At 43.4% G+C, this 24,852-nt stretch overlaps 1 protein-coding gene across 1 annotated transcript in view; it reads right to left on the bottom strand.

The window, feature by feature from the left end:
- The window catches only part of DNASE1L3 (deoxyribonuclease 1 like 3), a 19,091-nt gene extending 10,681 nt beyond the window's left edge, over window positions 1–8,410 (bottom strand). The window contains exons 1-4 of the mRNA XM_029911195.1: window positions 8,272–8,410; window positions 2,485–2,573; window positions 996–1,079; window positions 156–268 (exon numbers count right to left, since the gene is read on the bottom strand). Coding sequence (XP_029767055.1) covers window positions 156–268; window positions 996–1,079; window positions 2,485–2,573; window positions 8,272–8,403 — 418 coding nt within the window. The 5' untranslated portion in view covers window positions 8,404–8,410. The remainder of the gene's footprint in view (window positions 1–155; window positions 269–995; window positions 1,080–2,484; window positions 2,574–8,271) is intronic.
- Between the last annotated feature and the right edge of the window lie 16,442 nt (window positions 8,411–24,852).

The raw sequence follows: 24,852 nt of genomic DNA, 5'->3' as shown, positions 1-24,852 counted from the left end.
CTTCATATGAGGATAAGCCTAGCTATCTCAGACTCCTACAGCAAGCTACCCAAATCCCGAGATACCCTATGTGCAGTGAAACTTGGCTTCATTCATTATTTTCTCATTTTATAAAAACTTTGAGAGAGGACAATAAGATCTTGGCAACTTCTCACCAGTTTTTGGAGACTTGAACCAGACAACAAAGGGTTCTCTAGAAAAAGCATCTACATCTCCAGGCTGAATATCTGGATACTGATAGGTTCCCTTCACTGACACCACATTTGATCTGAAAAGTAATTTAACCCATCAATAGAATATTAGATATCACATGTACTAATAGTTTGGTCATATCACTTCACTTAGTAATTTCTTGGCTAGTAGCAAAAGCTACATTACACTGCAGTTGTGAAGACTTAATAAAATTCCTATTCAATATGTCAGTAGAATAACCGTACATTTCAACATCAACCATGACTTCTAGCTCAGAGTTACCATCCCACCTCCTTCACTTCCAGAGACTGAAGGTTGGCCAGAATAGCACCTTTGCTTGTCTACATTGAGGTTGAACTGGTACAGCTACACTGATGGCTGTAACTAGGGTACAAGCTAGGCAAGGCCCAACTCAATTTATGCACATTAGAAATCGACTATTCTTTTTGCCTAAAGATGTTGGCAGGTATGGATCATTGCTCCCATGACAGGACATAGGGAGAGATGTGGGAGGAAACCCTAGCCCCATTGAAGTTTATGGGAGTTTTGCCACTGATTTTAGTGGGGCCAGGGTTTCACACAGCCAGAACCCTGCTCGTATAGGGCTAAGTCAACATCTTGACTTGTAATTGGAAGTGAATGTGAATTTAGTATAGTTGTGTGAGAACTAGAGTGATAGGCTTTCTTGCACTGACACTGCTAAGCCAGCAGGCAGCTGCATTTTGGATTAGTTTGTAATCTTTTTACTATATAAGAATAGTTTGCAAATGGAGATAGAAACATAAGGTATGGAATTCACTTACCTATAGATAAAAGCATATTGTTCCTTATAGGACTTTCTTCCTAACCTTGTACTGATCACGTAGTCATATTCTTCTTGGTACTGACTAGAAAGAGAATATTTTAAGTAGATTTCTGTCTCTATAAGGGTTTGGATTTCTATTTAATCTTGTATTAGTAAACACATGTAAGAGGGTCTGAAACACTGACTTCTTGTGCTGGGTTACAGAGAGAAGTCATCTAAAACTACCTTTTGGTATTATCTTGTATAATTATTCACTTTTTTTCCCCTACACCTCTCATGCTGCGTTTTTTAACCTCAGGCTTTATGCTCTGTACTGTACTTCCTATTCTTTTCCTATGCCTCACTTCCATCCATAGATGCATTATATTTTCTAGAGCAGAAACTTACAGGGATATAGTTTTCATCTCCATATTATTTTTATCCAACAAAGATAATTTCTATTTCTAGCTAAAAGTGAATCCCCTCTTCTTTGTATGCTGTCAGCCAAGTCTTTCTTTCTGTCTTTCTTTTTTTTTCTTCATCTTATTTCCCATGATGCATTAGTTTTAGACCTACTGAACCCTACCCTAATCAGACACATTTTTTAAAAATTAGGCTGTAAATGACTTTGTTGCTAGTCTTCTTCAGTAAGCCAGTCAAAGAGCCTAGTTCTCTTCTACTGTATTTTTTTATGCATGAAGTTCAATCTGAGATCTTTCAGTCTAAGGACCTGATCCTTCAAGGGAGTGCTCTGGTGCTTAGCAGATCACATGGACTTTTGTATCTGTCCTTTCCTCCCCATTTCAGAGTATCGTGTGCAGTACCGGTCAGCCCATTTCAAAAAGGACATTGCAGAACTAGAGGGGTTTGGACAAGGGTGATGCGAATGATTAGGGGCTTTGTAAAGCTGTCATGTGAAGATAGATTGAAACGATCGGTATTGTTTACCTTAGGAAGGAGACAAAAAAGAAGGTCCACAACAGAAATATATAAAATAATGCATGCTTTAGAGAAGGTAGATCAGGAGTGTCTGTTCTCCCTGTCTCACAATGCAAGAAAAGGGGGACATTAATTAAACTGAAAGATGGAAAAATTCAAAACAGATAAAAGGAAATACGTTGTCACATGTTCCGTAATTAGACTGTGGAACTCATTACCACAGGGTGTTCTTGGGGGCCAGAACTTAGCAAAAATCAAAGCTTGAATTTTTATATGGATACCAGAAATATCCATAGTTATAATAGTCTATGCTAACAAAAAGCATATGAACCCATCTCTAACTATTAGGAATTAGGTTTAGACCTGTGAGGGCCAGATTACCCCCTATCTGCCCACTGCAGGGTTTTTTGAACCTTAATTTGTAGCATCTCATGCTGGCCTCTGTTGGAGACAGGAGACTGGACTAGATGGACCATGTCCAATATGGCAATTCCTATGTTTTTCTACCAGCTCTTCTGCCTTTCTGCATGTACTTGTGTTAGTGAATGCACATTTGTAGTCTGCCTTACCCATTGAGTTTTTCTATTAAAAGGGGGCATATCTTGTTGCTGTTGTCCTTTATTTCCATCAGTAGCATGATGTCACAGTGAGAAATAACCTGCAGCAGAAAAGAGCAAAGGCTGTTTGTGCTCAGTATATTTTCAAGGGTTAGAACATTTTAACAAAGAGAAAAAATGATTGATTATTGTGACAAGGACAATTACCCCTCCACAAGCCCTAGTGCATGGGGGTAACCCAGAGCCCTGCCTGTCACATGGGTAATTGGGGGTAGGTTGAGAAGGTAGATGGGAAGTAGCTGTGGTGGCAGCTACCATGGGTGAAGGGTGTGTCCTTTCCTCCCAGGTGGCTGGGGAGCTGTCAAGGTGGCTGGTAGTTTGGAACCCGCTGCTCTGAGTGGCTTGTTTGTGTTAAAAATCCTTTGATTATGAACCCATAAAAAAAAAAATCCCTGAGGAAATGGATAAACTGCTGCTGGCAAGAGCTAGGGTTGCCAATTTTGGTTGGCTGTCTCCCTGGAGGTTTCATCAGAGAACATAATCTTTAATTAAAGATTAATCTGTAATTCCTGGAGACTCCATGACAATCCTGGAGCATTGGCAACCCTAGAGAGCTTTGCTCATCTTCCCCAGCTGGTGGTTCTGCCCATCAATCTCTGTTACGTTTGATCTTTCTTCCCCATCTTTTGTAGCTTGTCTCCTCTTTCAGCCCAATCCTGCAAGCACTTATGTACACAAGTAACTTTACTCACTTGGTGCCTGACCCAATTTCCATTGAAACCAATAGGAGTCTTTCCATTGACTTCAGTGACAGTTGCATTGGTTCCCTGAGTAACTGGGACTATTTGTGTGAGAAAATTTACTCATGTGTGTGTTTGTAGGATTAGACTTGTAGAATGTCAGCTTTGTGGGACAGGTACTGTAGCTAACTATGTTTGGACATAGGACATTATGGGTGCTACTATAACATGATGAACTAATATCAGTGTATCAGGGAGATACAGTTACAGCAGGAGACATGAATGTAACTCTGAGGTTTTCTAACTACTTGGAATCTAGAATTTGTTCTTTCCTTACATGTGACTGTGACTTTCTCCTGGTGTTATCTGGACTGGTGACCTGCTAGGTCACTCCAATCCTTGACTCTGGGAGCCAGCCTTACCCTGCTCTGCTGTGAGAACCCCTACTCCTGGGCCGTTCACGCACAGCCTCTGGCATGCAAGCTGCTCCTTGGTGTGTGCAACCAAATGTCACTAGGCAATATCTCTCGTCCCAGACACAACCCTAGGAACCTCCGTCTTGCTGTGTCCAGTGATGTGCAAAAAATCGATCCACGCGTTGTGTTTTCAATCAGATCAGCCCGAGGCCCATTTATTGATTACATGCGCGCAGGGGGGAGGGATAGCTCAGTGGTTTGAGCCTTGGCCTGCTAAACCCAGGGTTGTGAGTTCAATCCTTGAGGGGGCCATTTAGGGATCTGGGGCAAAAATCTGTCTGGGGCTTGGTCCTGCTTTGAGCAGGGGGTTGGACTAGATGACTTCCTGAGGTCCCTTCCAACCCTGGTATTCTATGATTCTATGAGGGGAGAACCGTTACTGAAACGGCCTCCCTGAAGCTGGTTACAAACTGGTTTATAAAGCTTAAAACCACAAACTTAGTACGTAAGTTACATATATCATTACATACATCATTTCCTTATTATTTCTTATTAAAATTCTGCAAGGTTAATGCTGATTGGAGCAAAAGCAAATTCTTTCCATATTAGGCCTTTCCTGTTATTGTCTGTCTGTCTTTTGTGGTTAGATGTTGACAGTAGGGGATATTACAAATTTGTTTTCTGCCGAGGGACTGTTAAGTACTTTCTACTGTCTCCTTCATGCCCTTTTCTCCCCCTCCCGCCTCCTCCCTGTCGGGCGGACCTTGGCAGCTTGACATAAGTTCTGGGCCTGCAAGGTTTTGGGTAACATTGGATTTTCTCTTACACCAGTTATGCCCGCTGGACACTGCAAGCTTTTATGAGTTCATCAATTTAACAAAGAAATTGATATGCACCAGGCTTGTTATCCCAAGGGGAGTTTCTGACATGCTTTAAACCAAACGCACTGCTTCAGGTAGAATAAACAAACAAATGTATTAACTACGAAGATAGATTTTAAGTGATTATAAGTCAAAGCATAACAAGTCAGATTTGGTCAAATGAAATAAAAGCAAAACGCATTCTAAGCTGACCATAACACTTTCAATGCCCTTACAAACTTAGATACTTCTCACCACAGGCTGGCTGGTTTCCCTTCAGCCAGGCTCTCCTCTTTGATCAGCGCTTCAGTTGCTTGGTGGTGATGGCTGTAGATGGAGATGGAAGGGAGAGGAAGAGCCTGGCAAATGTCTCTCCCTTTTATCATGTTCTTTTTTCCCCTCTTGGCTTTGTCTTCCCGCTTCAGCGTCAGGTGAGCATTACCTCATCGCAGTCCCAAGCTGACCAAAGGAAGAGGGGTGACTCACTCAAGAGTCCAACAGATCCTTTGTTGCTGACTAGCCCAGCGTCCTTTGGTCCTGTGAGGCTGGGCTGGGTTTGTCCCATACGTGCCCTGATGAGGTGTGAACTGCCCCTCTGCTCTTGGAGAGTTTTTGCCTGGGCTTGCTTTAAGCCATGAAGACACATTTTCAGCCTCATAACTATATACATGAAATTACAACCTATAACATTACTATAACAACAATGTTCAGTACATCATGAGCCTTCCGAAGACACCTGACATGACAAACTTTGCATTGGATACCACACAATCATTTTATAAGGATGAACATGGGAGTGTAGGGTGTTCCCACGAGCTACAGAACGTCACAGTGACTATCAGAAAGATTAAATGTAAATATTGTAGGACAAAAGGTGAACCCAAGAACCAAGTCACAAATATCTGTGAACAACCCAGCACAACTATGCACCCAAGGGCCTGGAACAGATCATTTAAATAGTTCTTTATTTTTTACACAGTGGCTGACACATAAGGACCCCAAACAATCAGAACAGGCACAGGGCAGCTCTAACCTATGCTAGCTTGTAATGGCTCTTAAGAAGCCATTACACTGTGACAGGATCACTGGAATATATGACTACATCCCCTCTCCATGCCAGCATGCCCCCTACAGCTGGAAAAGGGTAGCACAGAACAAACTCTGATAGGGATTTCCCCTACACTGGAAAACCCCCAGCTGTCCAGTTAAAGCAGCATTAAATACTACTTTGTGCTGCAGAATACCAGAGGCCACAATCCAGCCCCGATATTCAGTGGCTATTCTATATTAATATTTTTTATTTATGAAAGGGCATTTGTTGCCCTAAATAGGAAACTCGAATGAGGTATAAAGTATTGTTTTGGCAGGATAATTGGAAATGATCCAATTTCAGGAGAGACTAAGCACTGCTACAAAGAAAGTAAATTTAGTGCACATCCCTTCTGGTTTAGTTTTGTGATCATGTGAAAGGGACAAATGAGGAAATGTTTTTCAGTGGAAGCAGAATCTTCTCTAGCTTAGTTGAAATTTAGGAGATAAAAACACACATGAAAGGCCCAATCCTGTAAACCTTTACTCACATAAGCAACTCCAATCAGTGGTGTAGCCAGGTGGAGGGAAGAGGGGGAGCGGAAAAAAAAAATGCTGGCAGCATTCTTAAAACTACAATACCCACCTGCTGAAGTGAAAAAACAGATTGACAGAGCCAGACGAGTACCCAGAAGTCACCTCCTACAAGACAGGGCCAACAAAGAAAATAACAGAACGCCACTAGCTGTCACCTTCAGCCCCCAACTAAAACCTCTCCAGCGCATCATCAGAGATCTACAACCTATCCTGAAAGATGATCCTTTACTCTCACAGATCTTGGGAGACAGACCTGTCCTCGCTTACAGACAACCCCCCAACCTAAAGCAAATACTCACCAGCAACCACACATCACTGAACAAAAACACTGACCCAGGAACCTATCCTTGTAACAAAGCCCGATGCCAACTCTGTCCACATATCTATTCAAGTGACACCATCATAGGGCCTAATCACATCAGCCATACCATCAGGGGCTCGTTCACCTGCACATCTACCAATGTGATATATGCCATCATGTGCCAGCAATGCCCCTCTGCCATGTACATTGGCCAAACCGGACAGTCTCTACGCAAAAGAATTAATGGACACAAATCTGACATCAGGAATCATAATACTCAAAAACCAGTGGGAGAACACTTTAACCTGTCTGGCCATTCTTTGACAGACCTGCAGGTGGCTATCTTAAAACAGAAAAACTTCAAAAACAGACTCCAACGAGAGACTGCTGAGCTGGAATTGATATGCAAACTAGACACAATCAACTCAGGGCTAAATAGGGATTGGGAATGGCTGAGCCATTACAAACATTGAATCTATCTCCCCTTGTAAGTATTCTCACACTTGCTTCTTATCAAACTGTCTGTACTGGGCTATCTTGATTATCACTTCAAAAGTTTTTTTTCTCTTACTTAATTGGCCTTTCAGAGTTGGTAAGACAACTCCCACCTGTTCATGCTCTCTGTATGTGTGTATATATATCTCCTCAATATATTTCACTCGATATGCATCCGAAGAAGTGGGTTGTAGCCCACGAAAGCTTATGCTCTAATAAATTTGTTAGTCTCTAAGGTGCCACAAGTACTCCTGTTATTCAATCATTATGACATCTTTAAACAAGGCTTTGAAGTTACAATCCATAATTTTCATGGATCTGAACGTTTCAGTATTTATGGCTTCATTTCAAATGAACCTGTACTCTTCTAAAAACATTAAGTGGCCTCATTCATGAAACACATTGAAAATGTGATGATGTTTTTCTTGCAATACATTAAAGAAGTCAGGCTTTTGAATTTTAAAACACTGCTCTAATAGTACCCGCTTATGAAGCAGTTTAAACAACACAGTGTATATGATTAAAAGATTAGAAAACATGCCTTATAGTGATAACCTTCTCTCTGGTAAGATAAATAGATTGAGTGAGTGACTTGATTACCATCTATAAGTCTCTACTTGGGGAACAAATATTTAATGATCGGCTTTTCAATCTAGCAGAGAAAGGTGTAACACAATCCAATGGCTGGAAGTTGAAGCTAGACAAATTCAGACTGGAAATAAGGCATACATTTTTAACCATGAGTAATTAAACATAGGAACAATTTACCCAGGGTCATGGTGAATTCTCTATCACTGGCAATTTTTAAAGCAAGATTGTATGTTTTTCTAGAAGCTACACACTTGGGATTATTTTGGGGAAGTTCTATGGCCTGTGCTTATATGGGAGGGCAGACTAAATGATCATAACGGTCCCTTCTGGCTTTAGAATCTATGACTCTATATTGTCCTGCTAAGGGGAATGTCTTGTGATGATCATTTCTTAGTGAGATGAGAGCCTTTCAGAGTAATGATTAAATAAATAAGGTAAATAACACTTCAAACTATAATAAGGCTCTATAGATTCAAAGGACAAGATATTTTTCTTGTGCATCAAAGACTCCCAGCATGTCCTAACTCTAACTTTCTGAAGGAAATTGCATCTGCAGTTTCTATTGTTACATTACCCTACAAATAAAACTTGCTGAACATGTGACTTTGGGCTACAGATTAATTTTTACCATTAGCAGTACAAAACAGTTTCTAATGCTCAATCATTAATTAACTTGAAATTTTTGTGTGTAAATATAAAATAATCTGCAGGATGATTTAGCTGAAAAGTCCAAAGAGAATTCAATGTTTGTTTAATCCAAATGAACGTACCTTTACAATGACATCTAAGACTTCAGGTCTGGCCCTTTTTGCTTCTCCGAAAGACCTCACATTGAAGGAGCAGATTTTTATGCTCAGAGTTGCATTGAAAAAGAAAAGCAAAAATAAAGAGATGCAGAACATCTTTGAAGTCCTTGAACAAAGAGCGCTGGTGAGGAGTGTGCTGTGTATTGCTCAGACTGTAATTTAAATGAAGTTAACTGTAGCAGTCACTAACCACTTAACAGGAACTACTGGCTTCCTTCTTTTTCCTTTGTTTCTTTATATTGTGACAGGGAACTACTGATAAATTGAACTTTTGCCTCAGGGGATCTCCAGTAGTTTAGAGCCAACTTTCACAGTGTGAAGGTCCTTGTCTTTCACTTTTGAGCCCCAACATCCCTTTTCCTGTGTACTAAATACTGCCAATATTATTACACCTCTACCTCGATATAACGCTGTCCTTGGGAGCCAAAAAATCTTATTGCGTTATAGGTGAAACTGCGTTATATCGACCTTGCTTTGATCCACCGGAGTGCGCAGCCCCGCACCCCCAGAGCACTGCTTTACCGCGTTATATCCGAATTTGTGTTATATCGGGTAGCATTATATCGAGGTAGAGGTGTATTAATTTATTTGAAGTAGCATCCACTGTGCACTAGGTGTTTTCCAAACCCCGAAGAAGGAAAATCACTGCCCCAGGGGGTTCACAAGTTGAGGACAGAAAAGTAGATCGAAGTCAAGAGAAAGGGAACAGGAATAACAATAGACGCCAGCTTGTAGGCAGCATGGGAGAAATGGATCTTTAAGAGGGACTTTTGTGTGGGCAAGGTAGAGGCCTTGTTGATGAGCTCACAGCGTCACACCATGCAAAGGGGAGTGCATGAAAAAGGGCATGGAGGTGGCTGTGTTAGAAGCTGGCAAATGGGTGAGCAAGGCTGGGAGCATTGGCAAAGTGCAGTGGAGGGGGGCAGCATTCTGTGCAGCCTTACACGGGAGAACAAGTAGAGAGGGGCAGATTTCTGTAGGGCATTGAAGGTGGTGATAAGAATGATAAATTAGATTAAATAGTGGATGGGAGCCTCTGACTATGAGAGGTTCTGTGCAAGACCAAATGCCATTCCATTAGTGTATTTTTCTCTCTCCATCTCATTCTTGAGTATCATAATTATGGCAGTAGAGTAATAGAAATATTTCACCTGCACCTAAATAAAAACAGAATCACTTCGAGAAAGAAAGATGCACAGTTGAAGTAAATTGCAGGGAGAATTAAATGTGTTTTTTTCTGTGCGCTCAGATTCCTCAGCCTACAGTGCAAGCTTGGAGACAAGACAAACTTGTTTGGAGGGTTGTTGCACAGGGTCAGCATTTTGCCAAAGTTATTAAGCACTGAGCACCTCCTGAGGATCATTAGGAAATGACCATTGGCAGACCCTCTAAGGAATCAGGCCCAATCACTAACTGGAATTAGTGGTATGAGAGTGAGATTTTGAAGAGTAAACATGAAGGGAGAAGAACTGCTTACTTTGGGAGAAGGATTGGGCTACAGGTATAACAACTGCACTTCTTTTCATCTCCTATATGCTCCCTCTGGTGCTCGGATATGCAGTGTATTACTAACTCCTGCTGTATTCAGCTGGAATTATATACAGCAGAGAAATTTTGATTAATAGATTTTTAAGGGCAGAAGGGATCATTAGACCATTTAGTCTGACCTCCTGTATAACACAGGCCACAGGATTTCACCTAGTTACACTATACTTAGCCCAATAACTTGTATTTGGCTTATACATATCTTCCAGAAAGGCATCCAGTTAGGGTGACCAGATGTCCCTATTTTATAGGGACAGTCCCGATATTTGGGGCTTTTTTTTTATATGGGCTCCTATTACCCCCCCTACCCCTTGTCCCGATTTTTCACACTTGCTATCTGGTCACCCTACATCCAGTCTTTATGTGAAAACATCAGGAGATGGGGAATCCACCACTTCCCTTGATAATTTGTTCCAATGGTTAATCACCCTCACTGTTAAACCTTTGTGTCTTGTTGCCAATTTGCATTTGTCTTCCAGGCATTGTTTCTTGTTCTGCCTTTCTCCATTGGGTTAAAGAACTCTTTAGTACTTGGCATTTTCTCCCCATGAAGGTGATGATATACCACGATCAAATCACCTCTTCATCTTCTTTCAAAAAACAACAAACCCCAGCCCAAAACATTTTGAAGCCGTAGAATCCATTCTGCTGTCTTGTGTGCATTGCTGATAATAAAGAGGAAGCAAACTGGTCAGTGGCTTCAGGAAGGGTAGGAGTTGATATAACAGGTGTGAACAGTTCTCTTCATGTGACTGGATGCCATCTGCCTGATTTTAAAGCAGAAGGAGGAAAGGGAGGCAGGCAGCCAAATTGCAGAATGAAGGCTGCAAATGTCTTAGTGCTTATCTGATGGATGCACTATGATCTTGGCAAGAGAATGGCCTTTACAGGCAAAAACAGCCAAAGAAACCAGCAAAAATACTAACAATCGAAGTCAACTACTGGAAAGACTTGCACAAACAAAAATGTCAGTACTGTAAACATAAATAACAAACTAAAATTAGCCCAAGAATGAAGACAACTCTCAGCTTCTCACAAACAAATTACCAAATGTCTCAAGAGAGGACAATATGTTAAGCTAAAATGTCTATGTGGGTGATTCAAATCTTTTTAAATAGGTACAGATGGAACTAGCATAAAATGCAGCATTTGTGGTTGAGTGATCCTGACTAGATCAAAAAAAGTGACAAGTCTGAAGGAAAGAAAGAGATTAAGGGTTAGCTGGGAATCCAGATTTTGCCCACCTTGCCCAGTGCAACATACTGTTGAAGTGGAAACATTCTCTGTAAATTAACTTTCACTATAAATTAATTTACAACAATGATTGCTAATAGATATGCAGCAATGCTCTCCCTGCAGAGGCTACCTGCTAGTGTGATATTAATTAACAAAAGTATTTTTAATAGGAAGAAAGAAACCATCATTGTCTGAAAATTCTGTTCTTGAGGTAACCCTGTCTTTTATTAATAGAAGCAAAAGCATTTTTTAACTTATGTAGTTGGGGTGTTTTTTTGTTGATATTTAAACTGTGCAGCCCTGTAAAGCAAAAAGTAATGATTTCCAAAAGTGATTTTATTTCTGGTGTAAAACTTGAAATACCTTAGAGGGGCCTGATTTTCAGAGGCTGGGTACTCAGCATTTTCTGAAAATCAGATGAGCACTCAAATCACTAACCACTCCTGAAAAATCCTGGTCACAGAGCTGTACAAGATCCACCCTGCCACACACATACATGAAAAAAAGGCAGTTTAGTTTGCTATGTATCTCAAAGAATCATCTCTCTAACCCCTCCCAAAATCCTTAGGCTTGGCCTGTGCATAGCAGGGAGATAACTGTGGTCAGAAGTTGCTTACTGTGAGCAAGAGTCTGGGGACAAGGGAGCAAAATATTGCTTCATACCCCACCCAAAAAAGGCTAAGGCTGGAGGTGCTTTTTAGACTGTTCAGCCCTCTCTGAGTACACCCGTACAATTGCTATCACCATGGCAGCTGCCCTAGAAGGCAACAGAGGTCTCAACTCTAGTGTGTATGTGGTACATTCTGCACTGCAGCCAGCCAGCAAACCCCCTCCCCTGCACTGCATTCTGGGGTGATGATCTTCAGAACAGGCCTGCTGGCTGACTAGTGTGAGGGAGGAAACCCCCTTGCTACAACTCTTGGGCTCCCAGCACGTCTCTCAGTGAAGATGGTGAGGGTTAGAGCTGAATTGGCCAGGGGCTAACAGGAATGGGGGAAGGAGGAATGAGGAAGCACTGGGCCAACATTATCCACAAAAGAAAAGTGAGGAAGTGTGGAGCGATCTGGCTCTGAGCTACTTGGCTCCTTCTGCTTTCCTTTTGTCATTCTGTGTGTTCTATACACCCTGCAACAAGTGCTGATATTATTGTTGACCTTTGGCCTAAGCCGTTAACCAAAAATGGGGCCTGGCAAGGTTGTTCCTGTTAGGATCAGAAATGGGTGATAAGAGTCAGCTATGTTCTTGGTGTAATCTCACATATTTTAAAACAAAAAAGTACACGAAGGTCGGTTGTCCTGGCACTATAAAAACAAACAGCGGGCAGTTTCCTTGTTCAGACATCCCCAATTAGGCCACTCCCGTTGTGTTCTGTGACCAAAGAAGCTCTGTCTTTCTGCTTCCTCTCAGGATAACACTCATTACTGCTTTTCCTAGCCTTGTCTGCCTCCAGCACGCACAGCCTGCAACAATATCCTATTCCTACCCCCTGTGTGTGCAACCAGGAAACCCCCTCAGTCAGGAGAATTAGCTCTGACCTGTCCTGAGGCCTAGTGCCTTGGGCAGTAGTCTCACAGCCCAAAGCTGTTTTTACTACATAAAGGGGCAGCATTGCTCCTTCTGTAGAGCCTGAAAGTGTATGGCACACCCACAGATTTTAATGAAATCTGTGGCTATCTTTGGATTCAAGACTCCCCCACTAGCAGTCATTAGCATCTTCCAGCATAACGTGATATACCTTTGTGATTTCTCCCAGCAGCCTCTCCCTCAGAAAATAATACAATAAGACACTTCTCAGCAGTCCACAACAAAAATGTGATGTTCGCATGCGAGGCTGTTTTGGAGACATGAGGGGCCAAAAACAGTTAGGACATTTTTTTAAAAAAGTCAATGTCAAGGAAAACAGTTACATGCCAAAAGTTTAAAACCCCTACTCGTTTTTCCAACTTTTCCAGAAAAATGTCTACCTTTGGCTGAGATGTGGCATGTGAAATGTCAAGAATTGCTTTCCTTAGTGGAAAATTAGGGGCGGGGATTAAAAATTGAGTTTACAGAAGGAAGCTAATTTCAATCTTGACTATGGCATGGCCATTTTCATGCCAGAATATAAAAAAGGGAGGGAGTGAGAAAGAGAGAGAATGAATGAATGCCTGCTAGTATCCTGAGGTATAATGTTTAATCAGCGTGAGTTTGGGATTGTGATATTGCTTACAAGTGGCAAAACCATGAACTTTCCAGGCTCTGCCATGCAGCAAAAGTGCAATGATCCTACATACATCATAAATGGAATATGCAAGTATCCTTATCTAGGCTTGAGCCTTGCTTATTCCTTGAATTCAATCTTAAATCCTTGATCCTGGGAATGAACAGACCTCTGAAGGACAATTTTAAAATTACCTCAAATAGCTTTTCTATACATAAAAATGTCATGCCATTAAAATTGGATATCTTGGGAACTTCTAGAGGTGTTGTGCATACCCATTTAGCTAGTAATCTGCCCTTTCTGATGGTACAAAGCTTGCATTTCTAGCCCCAAAGTGTTGAGATATTGGACTTTAAATCTGGCACTTCTGCATTTGTGCCTACCATCTGAAGATCTCAGCATGGTTACAATGAGTTAAATCTTCATACAGCTTTTTGGTGATGGCATTACCTCCCTTTACAGACAGTGTAACTAGGAATTGAGAGATGTAGGTAGAGGTTAAGACCAAACATTTTCACCAGTGGTTACTTATATTGGAAGTGCATCAGTTCTTGAGTGTCCATCTTAAGACACTTTGGGTTTGATTTTTAGAGTTGTTGAAGGCAATGGAAGGTGCAGGTACTCAGCAACCCGAAAAATCAGGCCCACTTTGGGTATCCAAAAAGTGAGGCACCCAAAATTTTGAGGTTATTTTTTTCTGAGAGCAATAACACAGAACAAATGTGATTTGTTGTCACATTGATATTGGTTGGCTTTCTATGGACTACTTGCTTGTTACTTAAAGGTTTGGATATATCGAATGCTTTCACTTTATCCTGGTGGGGGCAGGTGCAAGGGGGCACAATCAAAAGCACAGCTCTAGTTACTCAGTAAATTTAGCTCATTAAAAGCCAGACTGCAAAGGGAGACTATTGTGATGCAATATTTCTCTATACACTGTTTTTAGCCCTCGTTCTAGTGCTCTTTCTGTGCATGGACAAAGTCCTAGTATTTTAGCAGCAAAATGTATTAAAAATTAATTTAAAAGTGTGAGAGTAGAGAATTAGCAAGGGGAGAGTTGCAAAGGTAGTATGTGAAATGTTTTACTCAAGCCTGGTTTAGGATCACTGCTTTATCAGACTTGGTTCTCAGAATATTCCAGGCAGCAAAGGAACAATCCTGTTCATATAAGACAATCCACATTACTTGCGCATCAGTTTTGAAGAATTTGTTCCAGCTCTGAATCTTTAGTTCAAGGTGAGGGATAATCTTCATGAGTTGTTCCAAGTGGTAGCAGCATTAATAATCCACATGCCAAGCCTCCAACCCACTAGGGCACATAAACATCACCCACTGTTATTCCTGGAAATACCCTCCCTGAAACAGAGAGCTGAAAAAATGGTGGATGTGCCAGCAAGTGAATATACCTGCAAGTGAAAAACAGCGTCTAACCACAGACTGGAAAAACTCCCCAGGCTTATGGCCTAAGGTTGACACATCTGAAGTTTAAAACAAAACAGAACAAAACAAACACCCTGGATGATCCTGAGCCCACAAAACTGGACAGCTGGCAGTGTGTACTGAACATGCTTACACATTTCCTAGGACAGCTACTCATAAAAGTGGTGATCCTGGAAAAGACTGGATAGGTGGCAACTATATGTATGCCCTTGATGATCTGGTCCAACCAAACTGTGTTCAGCACAGGTCCTGAGGGGCAGAGGACAAAGCTGGCTTTAGTCATGTTTGTAGCTCCTTGATTCTGAGGTCATCTGGGGGCTGGTTTGACCTCTGAGGTAATTTAGAGTAGCCTCAGGGCTGCTCCAACATATACTTGGATGCCTGTGGCCCCTAAGAGGCATTCATAGAAACTGGGAATAGCCAGAGACCACAGGCTGTCTGGCCACAGCCCCTGCATTGGACTCCGGGAGTGGGGATGGCACAGTGTGAATCTTGTGGAGTTCCTAGGCCCTCTGGGCCCTGCCCTCATGTTTTTGCTGCAGGACATGTTTTGGCTCCCAGCCTGTAGAGATATCTGAATTTTTTTTCAAATCACTTTGGCCCAGTTTTGCTGCACCTACAGGCAAAGTAGAAGATGCTAGGTGTGTGAATATTGTGTCTGCCTCAAGAATAGCTGACAGGTGAAAATGTCTGCTTCCTTCTCTGTCCACCTGAGACAGCCCCTTAAGAAAGGTTCTGAAACATGACCATTCATCAGAGCCAAGTTCTCTCTCAGGTTCACAGAGCACATCCTCACTTGGCTGAGCTGGCACTGAGAAGTAAAAGAATAGAATGAGCCCCTTGTTTAAAAAAAAAAATCTGGATAAAAGTTCACAGTAAATGAGAGAGAATTATCCACCATCTAAACTTTACGTAATGGTTGTTACTGAGGGTCCTTTATTGAGGCTTTACACATGGCTGGTCCTAACAAGGAACAATAGCAACTGTAATGTGTTGCTGACCTTTAAAGAAACAGAAACCTTAAATTCTGTAATGTCTTCTCTTGCTTTTGTAAGAGGTTGCTTTTGCCACTTTTTGAGAATTCATTGTTTTTCTTCAGTTTGCATTTTTCAGGCCTCCTTTAGGCAGAGATGACACATAACTGTTGATAAGGGGGGTCATAATTTAAAGCAGTGGTGCTCAAACTTTTTTTTCCGTGGACCACTTGAAAATTGCAGAGGGTCTCGGCGGACCACTAAATGATCTTTCCAAATGTTGTTTGTACCATTAGCTAACTATTGTAAAGTGCTTTGGATAACGCGCTATATTAAAAAAACTTAATAATTAAGGTTCTTTTGTTCTACAAATAAAAGCACACAACTCATATTTTAATATCTGTAGTCTTACCTTTCTAATGTGATGGATGTGCCCTCTCTCCCCCGCCGTGGCAGCCCCCGAGCTGGGGCTGGGAAGGAGGGGGGGGTCTCTCCCCCGCCACAGCAGCCACAGAGCTCAGGCTGGGAAGGAGGGCTGTCTCTCCCCGGCGGCCGCAACCCTGGAGCTGGGGAAAGTCGCCTCTTTTTTCTGGCCACTGCAGCCCTGCACATCCCAAATTTCCCCCACCCCTCTTCTCACCTCACTGCCCCCTCCCACCTACCCCCTATTCCCCCCCAAGGCCAGCACCTCACCTTACATGTGCGTCTTCTCCAGGGTCCAGGCACCTAATTCGTGAAGCCATGCCGGGGCGGCTCCACTTATTAGGTGGGTGGCCCTTCATTCTCTTGTGTGCAGCAGCCCAGGCGTGCACCTTAAAGGGAACTATCCGTGGACCACCTGAATGGAGCTTGTGGACCACTGTTTGAGAACCTCTGATTTAAAGGATCTGGTAGTGTGTAGTGGGGTTCAGGGCAGGTCATATAAACCCTGGCAGAAATCTGAGGGGCCACATGACCCTGCACCCCCCCCCCCCATGCGTCTTGTGGTAAATGATAATTTTGTCACACCTCTCCCTCTGTACCACCCATTTCTAACTATTTAAACTATGGGTAAACTTCTCAGTTTCTCTGTTACCTTCTGAACCAGGTAAAGTTGGAAGTGTAATACTGCTATTAAACTGCTGTAGACAATAATCTTTTACCAACCACTTACAAGTGTAATTGGTGACTATAAGTCTTACCAGAGGGGAGGAAAACTCAAAGACGTAACAACCACATCATTTTTTGTTTTGTTTTGTTTTTTGGTTTGTTGGCCCCTTTGTTCACAGTACAGATGCATGGGCTCAGAGCATATGTTGTTGATACCACACATGATGTACTGACCTGATTTTAGGACTCACTAGTGCCACATTGCAGTGCCTTATTTATTAGGGATTTCTGGTTTTCCCAAGCCTCTCACTGTGACGTAGCTTGTATATGGCAATGAATTTGGTCTGGAATATATTTCTTTGGCACAAATATGCACTTTCAAACACTGGTGAAAGCAACAGAAATGATGACGCGGAATCAGAGAAGGTGGGGGAAAGACTGTCCCTAAGCAGGGCTGGGGAACCTGTCCCAGGCAGGTGAATAGATTGTGGGGAAGAGCCTGCTCCTGAGCAAGTGCTTATTGGTTTGGGCGTGGCGGCTGCTGGGCACCCAAGCTGCTTTCCGAGAGCTCACTACAGGGGGACACTTAGGTACGTCACTGCTGCAAAGAAAAACCTGTGGCGCCGGTCTCAGAGACCGAGTCAATTGACTTGGGCTCTTGGGGCTCGGGCTGCAGAAATAAATACAGTAGTATAGACATTTGGGCTTGGACTGAAGCCTGAGCTCTGAAACCCGGCAATATGGGAGGGTCTCGGAACTTGGGCTCCAGCCCGAGCAGGAATGTCTACACTGCTATTTTTAGCCCAGCAGCCCATGCATGAGGCAATGGACCCAGGCTCTGAGACTTGTTGCTGTGGGTTTTTCTTTGCAGTGTTGATATACCCTACGGCTGCCTCGCTGGGGCTCTAACCTCCACCAGTTGGCGGTAGGGGACCCTAGCAAACACAAGCTGATGCTGGAGCTTGTTCTGATGGTAGGGTGTTAGTCTTTCCTGGTGAAAAGACTCAGCTAATCCCAGGGAGCTCCTGTACAGTCACTCCCTCTCCTCACTCTCAGGGAGAGGAGATGAACCTCAAAGTCAGGGACTCGGTCTGTCCCTAGTGCTCAGGGCTGCCCACACTTTGCCTGGGCCAATCCCTAACCATAGGGAAAGTGGAAGACTGGCTGATTGTTTAGGGAGACAGGCGTTCCAGAGCTGCCTCCCTCTCAGCAGACAGAATCACTTCCTTTCAGCTGCAGTGATATGCTGCTATGCCGGGCTTTGCGAAGGGATTGCACTGCTAACAAAGGTCACGCAGTTGATTCTGCAGAAAAACAGACTGATACCATGTCTGCCCTTGCTTGCTGCGGAAGAAGTTAGCAGGAGAAATACTAGAGAGTAGACGTTCGCCCCTTATAAAGCGTAAGCAAATGTGAGCAAAGGAACAACTGTTCTTGGATTGTGAATATAGCTTTGCAGGTAGCTCTCACCTCTGCGCCAGAAAGTCAATGCTCAGAGAGCAGATCGCAGGCTGGATTTGAATTTACAGTAGAACCTCAGAGTTATGAACACCAGAGTTACGAAGTGGTTGGTCAACCACACACACCCCTGGAACCGGAAGTACTCAATCAGGCAGCAACAGAGACAAAAGAAAAGCAAGTACTGTACTGTGTTAAACATAAACTACTAAAAAAAGGGGAAAGTTTTAAAAAATTTGACGGTAAGAAGACTTTCTGTGCTTGTTTCATTTAAATTAAGATGGTTAAAAGCAACATTTTTCTTCTGCATAATAAAGTTTCAAAGCTGTGTTCAGTCAATGTTCAATTGTAAACTTGTGAAAGAACTATAATGTTTTGTTCAGAGTTATGAACATTTCACAGTTAGGAATAACTTCCAATCCTGAGCAAGGTGTTCGTAGCTCTGAGGTTCTATGGTATAAGCAATCCTAACAGTGAGGAAGATTCATTTTGTGAGTGGGGCTATATTGCAACCACACTCACAATGCCAAACCTTTGTTTTTACGCCTTACTGTCACTTGTCAGGGCCCCTAAAGCAGTCCACTGGGTCATTGTTAAAGCCCTGTGAACACTAAATTTGACAAGTTACTAGTAGGATTCTAGCCCAAATGATCAAACGTGGTGGTTGCTAATTGCTTCCCTGATCATATTGGACATGTGCAGTAGTCTTATAACATGCTACAGCATCTACATTAGATGAGGAAACCATGCCTGAATTCTGACGACAATGCTTAACCACATTGTGCTTACACACTATCGTAATGAGAATATGGAGTAACGTACACTGGGATTGTGGAGCTTTCTCCACTCCCTCTTACAGAAAGTTTTTCCTCTCTGCTTTTTAGCTGCCTGATGGAGGGAGAAGATAAAGCATTAACTCTAATGGGCTGACAAATGATGGAATCACTACATTTGAAATTGATCTATATAACTAGCAGAGATATTTTCCATTCCATACTGAACGTGGCAATCTAAACAAGACAGATTTGTGCCCTATGCCACAGAGACCCCCTTCCATGGCAAAGCCAATGCAGTTCAATTCTTTTTTTTTTTAATGGCTAAACAATTTACAAAGCAAAGGGTAGAATCTGATTGAGTGCATTGCTCTATGTATAATTGGCTACAACACATCTACATACCATACATGACAGCTTGCTCTACAATAAAAGCACTCAAGACAAGTCTTAAACATCACTAACAAAGTTAGTTCAGCTAACGGGGAAGTCAATAGGTGGAGACAAAGCATCCAGGAAGTTTATTCAGTCTACCAAATTGGAACATATTCGCTTACTGCAGTTGCAGTGATCTCTCGTCTCATCTTAAATGGAAACTTACACATTCAGAGGGTTCCTGTCCCATAACTGCAAAATACTCTAGAAGCTTTTATTTAGTGAAGATCTAGTGTCATTAAACAGAGAGAAAGCACAACTTTAATCTTTCATACCTAAACAGCATTGAATATATTCAGAAAGCATTTTCATATTGCAAGGAAGGTTTTATATGAATTAAGCTCACTGGCTCATTTCCTGGAAATACTGGACAGCCATTTCGGACTTTGTATACTTAAATTGTGTAGTTACTCTGATTAAAAAACATGTTGGATCGTAAATAAATTGGATCATAAATAAATCATTGACTTCCATGTTCACTGAGTTGGGGGTATTATGTTGCAGTTAACATTCAGCACAAATTCGGACACTAAAGTATTGTGGCTTAGGAAGCTTTTAGTTGGCAGTTTGCCTACAGAACAAATTAATTCACAACACAAGATGTCAGAGTCTTGGTCTTCAACAGAGGTGGATGCTCCATATACTGAGTAATAGTGAAGAGCAATGGTGTAATATATACAATGAAGGGGCAAATGGAGTTGTTTAACCATCTATTTACAAGAGAATCACCAGCAGACAGAGGTGAAAGTAAGCTGGTATGCCCCGGTACGGCATACTGGCAAGAGCCAGTTTGCCGTACCGGAGGGGCCCAGCTTCCCCAGGGGGCAATTTAAAGGGCCTGGGGCTCCCAGCAGGGGGTGGAGCCCCGGGCCCTTTAAATTGCCACCAGAGCCCCGCTGCCGGAGCCCTGGGGTAGGGCTGCGGGGCTTTGGGGGCTATTTAAAAAGTCTGGGGCTCCAGCTGCCTCTGCCGCCCTGGTCCTTTAAATAGCCGCTGGAGCCCCGACGCTTCCCCAGGGCTCCCGCGGCTATTTACAGGGCCGGGGCGGTAGAAGCAGGGGAGCCACGGGCCCTTTAAATAGCCCCCGGAGCCCCGGGCTGCTGCTGCTACCCCAGTGAGGGGGGCACTTACCTTACAGGGTGGGCTGGGACTGGCTCTGACTCCCTCTGCCACGCCCCTTCCGCCCTAGGCCCCGCCCCTTCCGGGGGCCAGAGCTGGTCCCAGCGTACTGGTAAGACACTGGACTTACTTTCACCCCCGCCAGCAGATGACTACTGCAGACTGATCTTTAATTTTAGTTTGCCAGATTGTATGGACTGTAGATGGTAGCCATCATTTTACTGTTATAAACAGGCTTCCTAGATCTTTCCTAAGTATAAGGACAGCTTATCCCTGCTGTCCCGTAGCAAATATGGTTAAAAATTACTCTCAGTCCAAGAAGTTTTCCTGGGCTGGTTGTGATGAAAGATTCTCCTTCTGTTTAAATATTCTGAACTGATCTTAGGGCATAGCCAGGAATTTAACTGAAGCTATGAGACAGTTAATACAGGACTGGATCTGATTCATTGTTGCTAGGATACAAACAGACAATTTGAATTTACCAGAAATATATCTTCACATAACAGAGGAATATTCTTTTCTTTAGACTGGTGGATGGGTTAACCATGTCCACAAAGGCCATAGAAACAACTAAAACTCTCAGTGCCCAAACTGCTCCCCCCATCTATAGGCAAAGGATGGTCCAGGTGATAGCATGCTAGCCTGCAATTCTGGAGACCTTGGTTCAGCTTCTTGCTCTGCCGCAGCTTCTGGGGAGACCTTGAGAAGTCACTTAGCTTCTCTGTGCCTGGCTTCCCCACTGGTACAATGGGGGTAAATAGCACAGCCCTATCTCAGAGAGGTGTTGTGAAGAGAAATATTGTGAAGATTGTGAGATGCTTAGATAGGATAGTAAAGGGGGGCATACCAGTACCTCAGATAGATATATGGTCTGGAACTGCCTCCCAATCAAGATATTTCCAAAGCTTTAAATCCTACAAAACACAAACAAGCTAGGTATGAGGGTGGGAAAAAATCCAGATGAGAGCATTCCTCTGTTATAAGAAGTCACTTGCGGTGAGTTATAAAGAGGTTGGGGGATATGGGGGCAGATGGGGAAAGAGCAGAATGAATTGAGACAGATCAAGGAAGAATGACAGACTGAAAGATCTGGTGATCAAAGGCAGTGTCTGGTGAAGATGCTGTATCTACCTTGTCACATGCAGAGATTGAAAGCTGCTTTCAGCAGATGTGCCACCATCTTGCTATCCCTCCTCTGGTACAAAGAGTTGGCTCCAGGGACAGACCACCAGGATGGAGAACTGCGGGTGGAATTAACCAAACTTCCTCTCCACCCATGGGCTGAGCTGCAAGGGAAGATAAATGACATTTCTATAGCTCCTTCTTGACTCCAACCATTACCCTTCTCTGCCTTTTCTCCTCTTTCTCCTTCTCCCACTATCAACACCTTCTCTTTCTTCCCCCTTTTAGTATTCCCACCAGCTCTATCTTCTCCTGTTGCTCTTCCCTCTCTCAAATCCAAACTCCACCTTTGCTTCCTCTTTCTCTTTCTCTCTGGTGATGGCTGCCCCAACCCTGGCCCTGCCTTAGTCCTCACCCTTTTCTCCCACACCTTTCCTCACCATCACCAGGGTACCTCTGGGTCCTTCCTCCTCTAACCTCGTACCTGTCCCCACCCTCCCCCTCCTCCTGTTTACTTTGGAATGCTCAGAACTCTTCTTCATCTCCCACTCTCTCCACCTCCTGGCTCTCCCAGAGACCTTCCTCCTCCCCCTTTTCCTCTTCCTTTGAACAATACTCCATCTCATCTCCCCCATACATATCACTGTGATCTGTTGCTCAACTGGCTTCCCCCTTCACTATTCATATTCCCTTCTGACTTCAACTCTGGCTCTTCCTAGCATCACAGCCATTTCAGTTTCCATAGTAATGTCCCATCTGGTCCTCAGCCTCCCTCCACCTTGTATAAGTGTTGCCTCTGCATGTGGTCTCTGGAGTGCTGTGGTACTAGGCTTTGTCCTGAAAGAGTCTTTGGTGGTGCCAGGTGCACCATGCTCAATCAAGTGCTGCAGCTATAAAGCCCTAAAGGCTCCAGCACCTAGTGCATCTCAAATAGCACTCTGCCAGCTGCCTTCAATGTCACGCTCCTCTCAACCCCCCGCCTCACTCCCCCAATGTATTTTAGCTTACATTGATTAGGAATCTGTTTAAGACAAACCAAAATGAACCACTCAAAAATGAAAATAAGTGTCCACACAGGGGTGTGCACTGGTTTAACTATAGCATTATATTTTTAAAAAATATTTTTATATATAGCACAACTTTTTTTTATATATAGCACAACTTTCTCATGTGGAGAAGGCTCTGAAGTTTAACTAGATTTTACCCACAATGAGACTTCAACCCTTACTGTGGTTTAATAATCTCTTATCTTCTTTAAACTAAATCTTTTAGGAGGGACTTTATCACAAGACTTTTGAAGTTCCAAGTAAACTTACAACCCCTAGATATCCCTTATCTGTAAGGCTAAGTTTTTGTTACAGATATTTTTAGTAAAAAAGTCAGGGACACGTCATGGGCAATAGACAAAAATTCATGGCAGCCCATGACCTGCCCCTGACTTTTACTAAAAATATCTCTGACAAAAGGGGTTCAGCACCCACTGTGGCTGGGGCTCCCAGGTTCTCTACCACTGCGGTGTGTGGGAGCTCCGGGGTCCCCCTGCCTGCAAGACTGAGCTGCTGTGGGGTCTCCTTGCCCCTGGGGCAGCTGGGAGCTGCAGGATCCCCCAGCTTGACTGTGGCTGGACAGCTGCGGGGTCCACCGCTCCCCACGGCAGCTGGACAGCTGCAGGGTCCTCACACCAGGGCAAGGGCTCGGAGCTCCAGCCCTGGGGCAGAAAATGTCATGGAAGTCATGGAGAGTGGGGTCAGGTTCCCTGGTCTGCATTTCCCAAGATCTCTATTGGCTCCTTTTTAAAATAATAGGTACCACATTAGCAGAGGTGAAAGTAAGCCGGTCTGGTCCGGTACAGTACGGCGTACTGGAAAGAGCCAGTATGCCGTGCCGGACCACACCGGCTTCCGCGGCGGGGATTTAAAGGGCTCGGAGCTCCCCGCCGCAACGGGGAGCCCAGAGCCCTTTGAATCCCGCCCGCAGCTCCGGCGGCTGGGCTGGGGCCAGGATTTAAAGGGCTTGGGGCTCCCCACAGCTCCTCTTGGGCCCCACTTCTACAAAGATTTAGGCATGTGCTGAATTTTATGCACTCTGAGTAAACCCAGATCAAGGGCCTGATTTTTGTGATGTGATCACAGCAGAGTTTTCCAGCCTAGGCAGGACCCGATGTTCTAATGTTAAAAAGCAAGCAGGGTTATTTTAAAGTTAACCCAAACTTTACTAGCCTTTAGATGTATAAAAAAGAAAGAAAATGGCAAGTGCCCATTTTGCTTTCCTTTGTGGAAATGCTGACAAACTCTTAATGGATATTTTCAAGAGTTTAGATTTAGTATCTAGATTTTCACAAAATCTAATATTAATAGAGATATTTTAAAGATGTTTTAGAGATGTTTTTTTTAAAAAGTTAAACAGTTTACTACATTATTGTATTTAGAAAAAAGGTGAATCTGATTGGGAACGAGATAGTCTACCTTCACTATTCAAAATGAGCAAAATAAAACAAAACCAAAAATCCACCCCCCCCCCAAGTATTCACTGTGAAAAATAAATGGGATGTTTCGCTATTCATTGCGTTGTATAACCCTTAACTTTTCTTACTAGCACAGAAAAGGAAACCTTTTTTATAATAGGGCTTTTGACCTGCCAGTGTCCCTTTAATTACAGTAGTGTAGTGTACCTTAACTCAGTGACACATACGGCTGCTTTATTGGTTGGAGAGCAAGCCCAGCTGGGGCGGCGATTGAAGTACCCTAGGCAGAGAGCTTTGGATGGCAGCCTCCCATCAACTTTGTAGCAGCCTGTTAGTGGTGGTGCCCAGTATGATGTCATGCCGCTTCTGGTGATGATGTCTGTTCAGCTCTGGAACAAAACAATCCAAATGCAGACCCAGTGCAGCATGATGGACCCTTAATCACTGACCCCCTGGGGTGCATGCCAAGAGCCGGTAGCCCGTATCTGTGCGTTATGTCCCATGCACCAGCCCTTGGCTAAGGCAGAGAAGCTCGAACAGTGGATAAAGCGATGGAGCTTTATAAAGACACATTCCATTGGCCCGGGGGGCTGGGCAGGCTGCTGCTCAGACTGAGCCAGAGCATTTTCTGTCGGAGGGGGAGGCTCCCGTGCTCCCTGCCTTTAAGGTGCAGGGAGAGAGAGACAGAAG

This window comes from Terrapene carolina, unplaced genomic scaffold, assembly GCF_002925995.2.
Source record: "Terrapene carolina triunguis isolate 2854851 unplaced genomic scaffold, T_m_triunguis-2.0 Scaffold89, whole genome shotgun sequence".
NCBI lineage: Eukaryota > Metazoa > Chordata > Testudines > Emydidae > Terrapene > Terrapene triunguis.
This window is presented reverse-complemented; position numbering and strand designations above follow the sequence as displayed.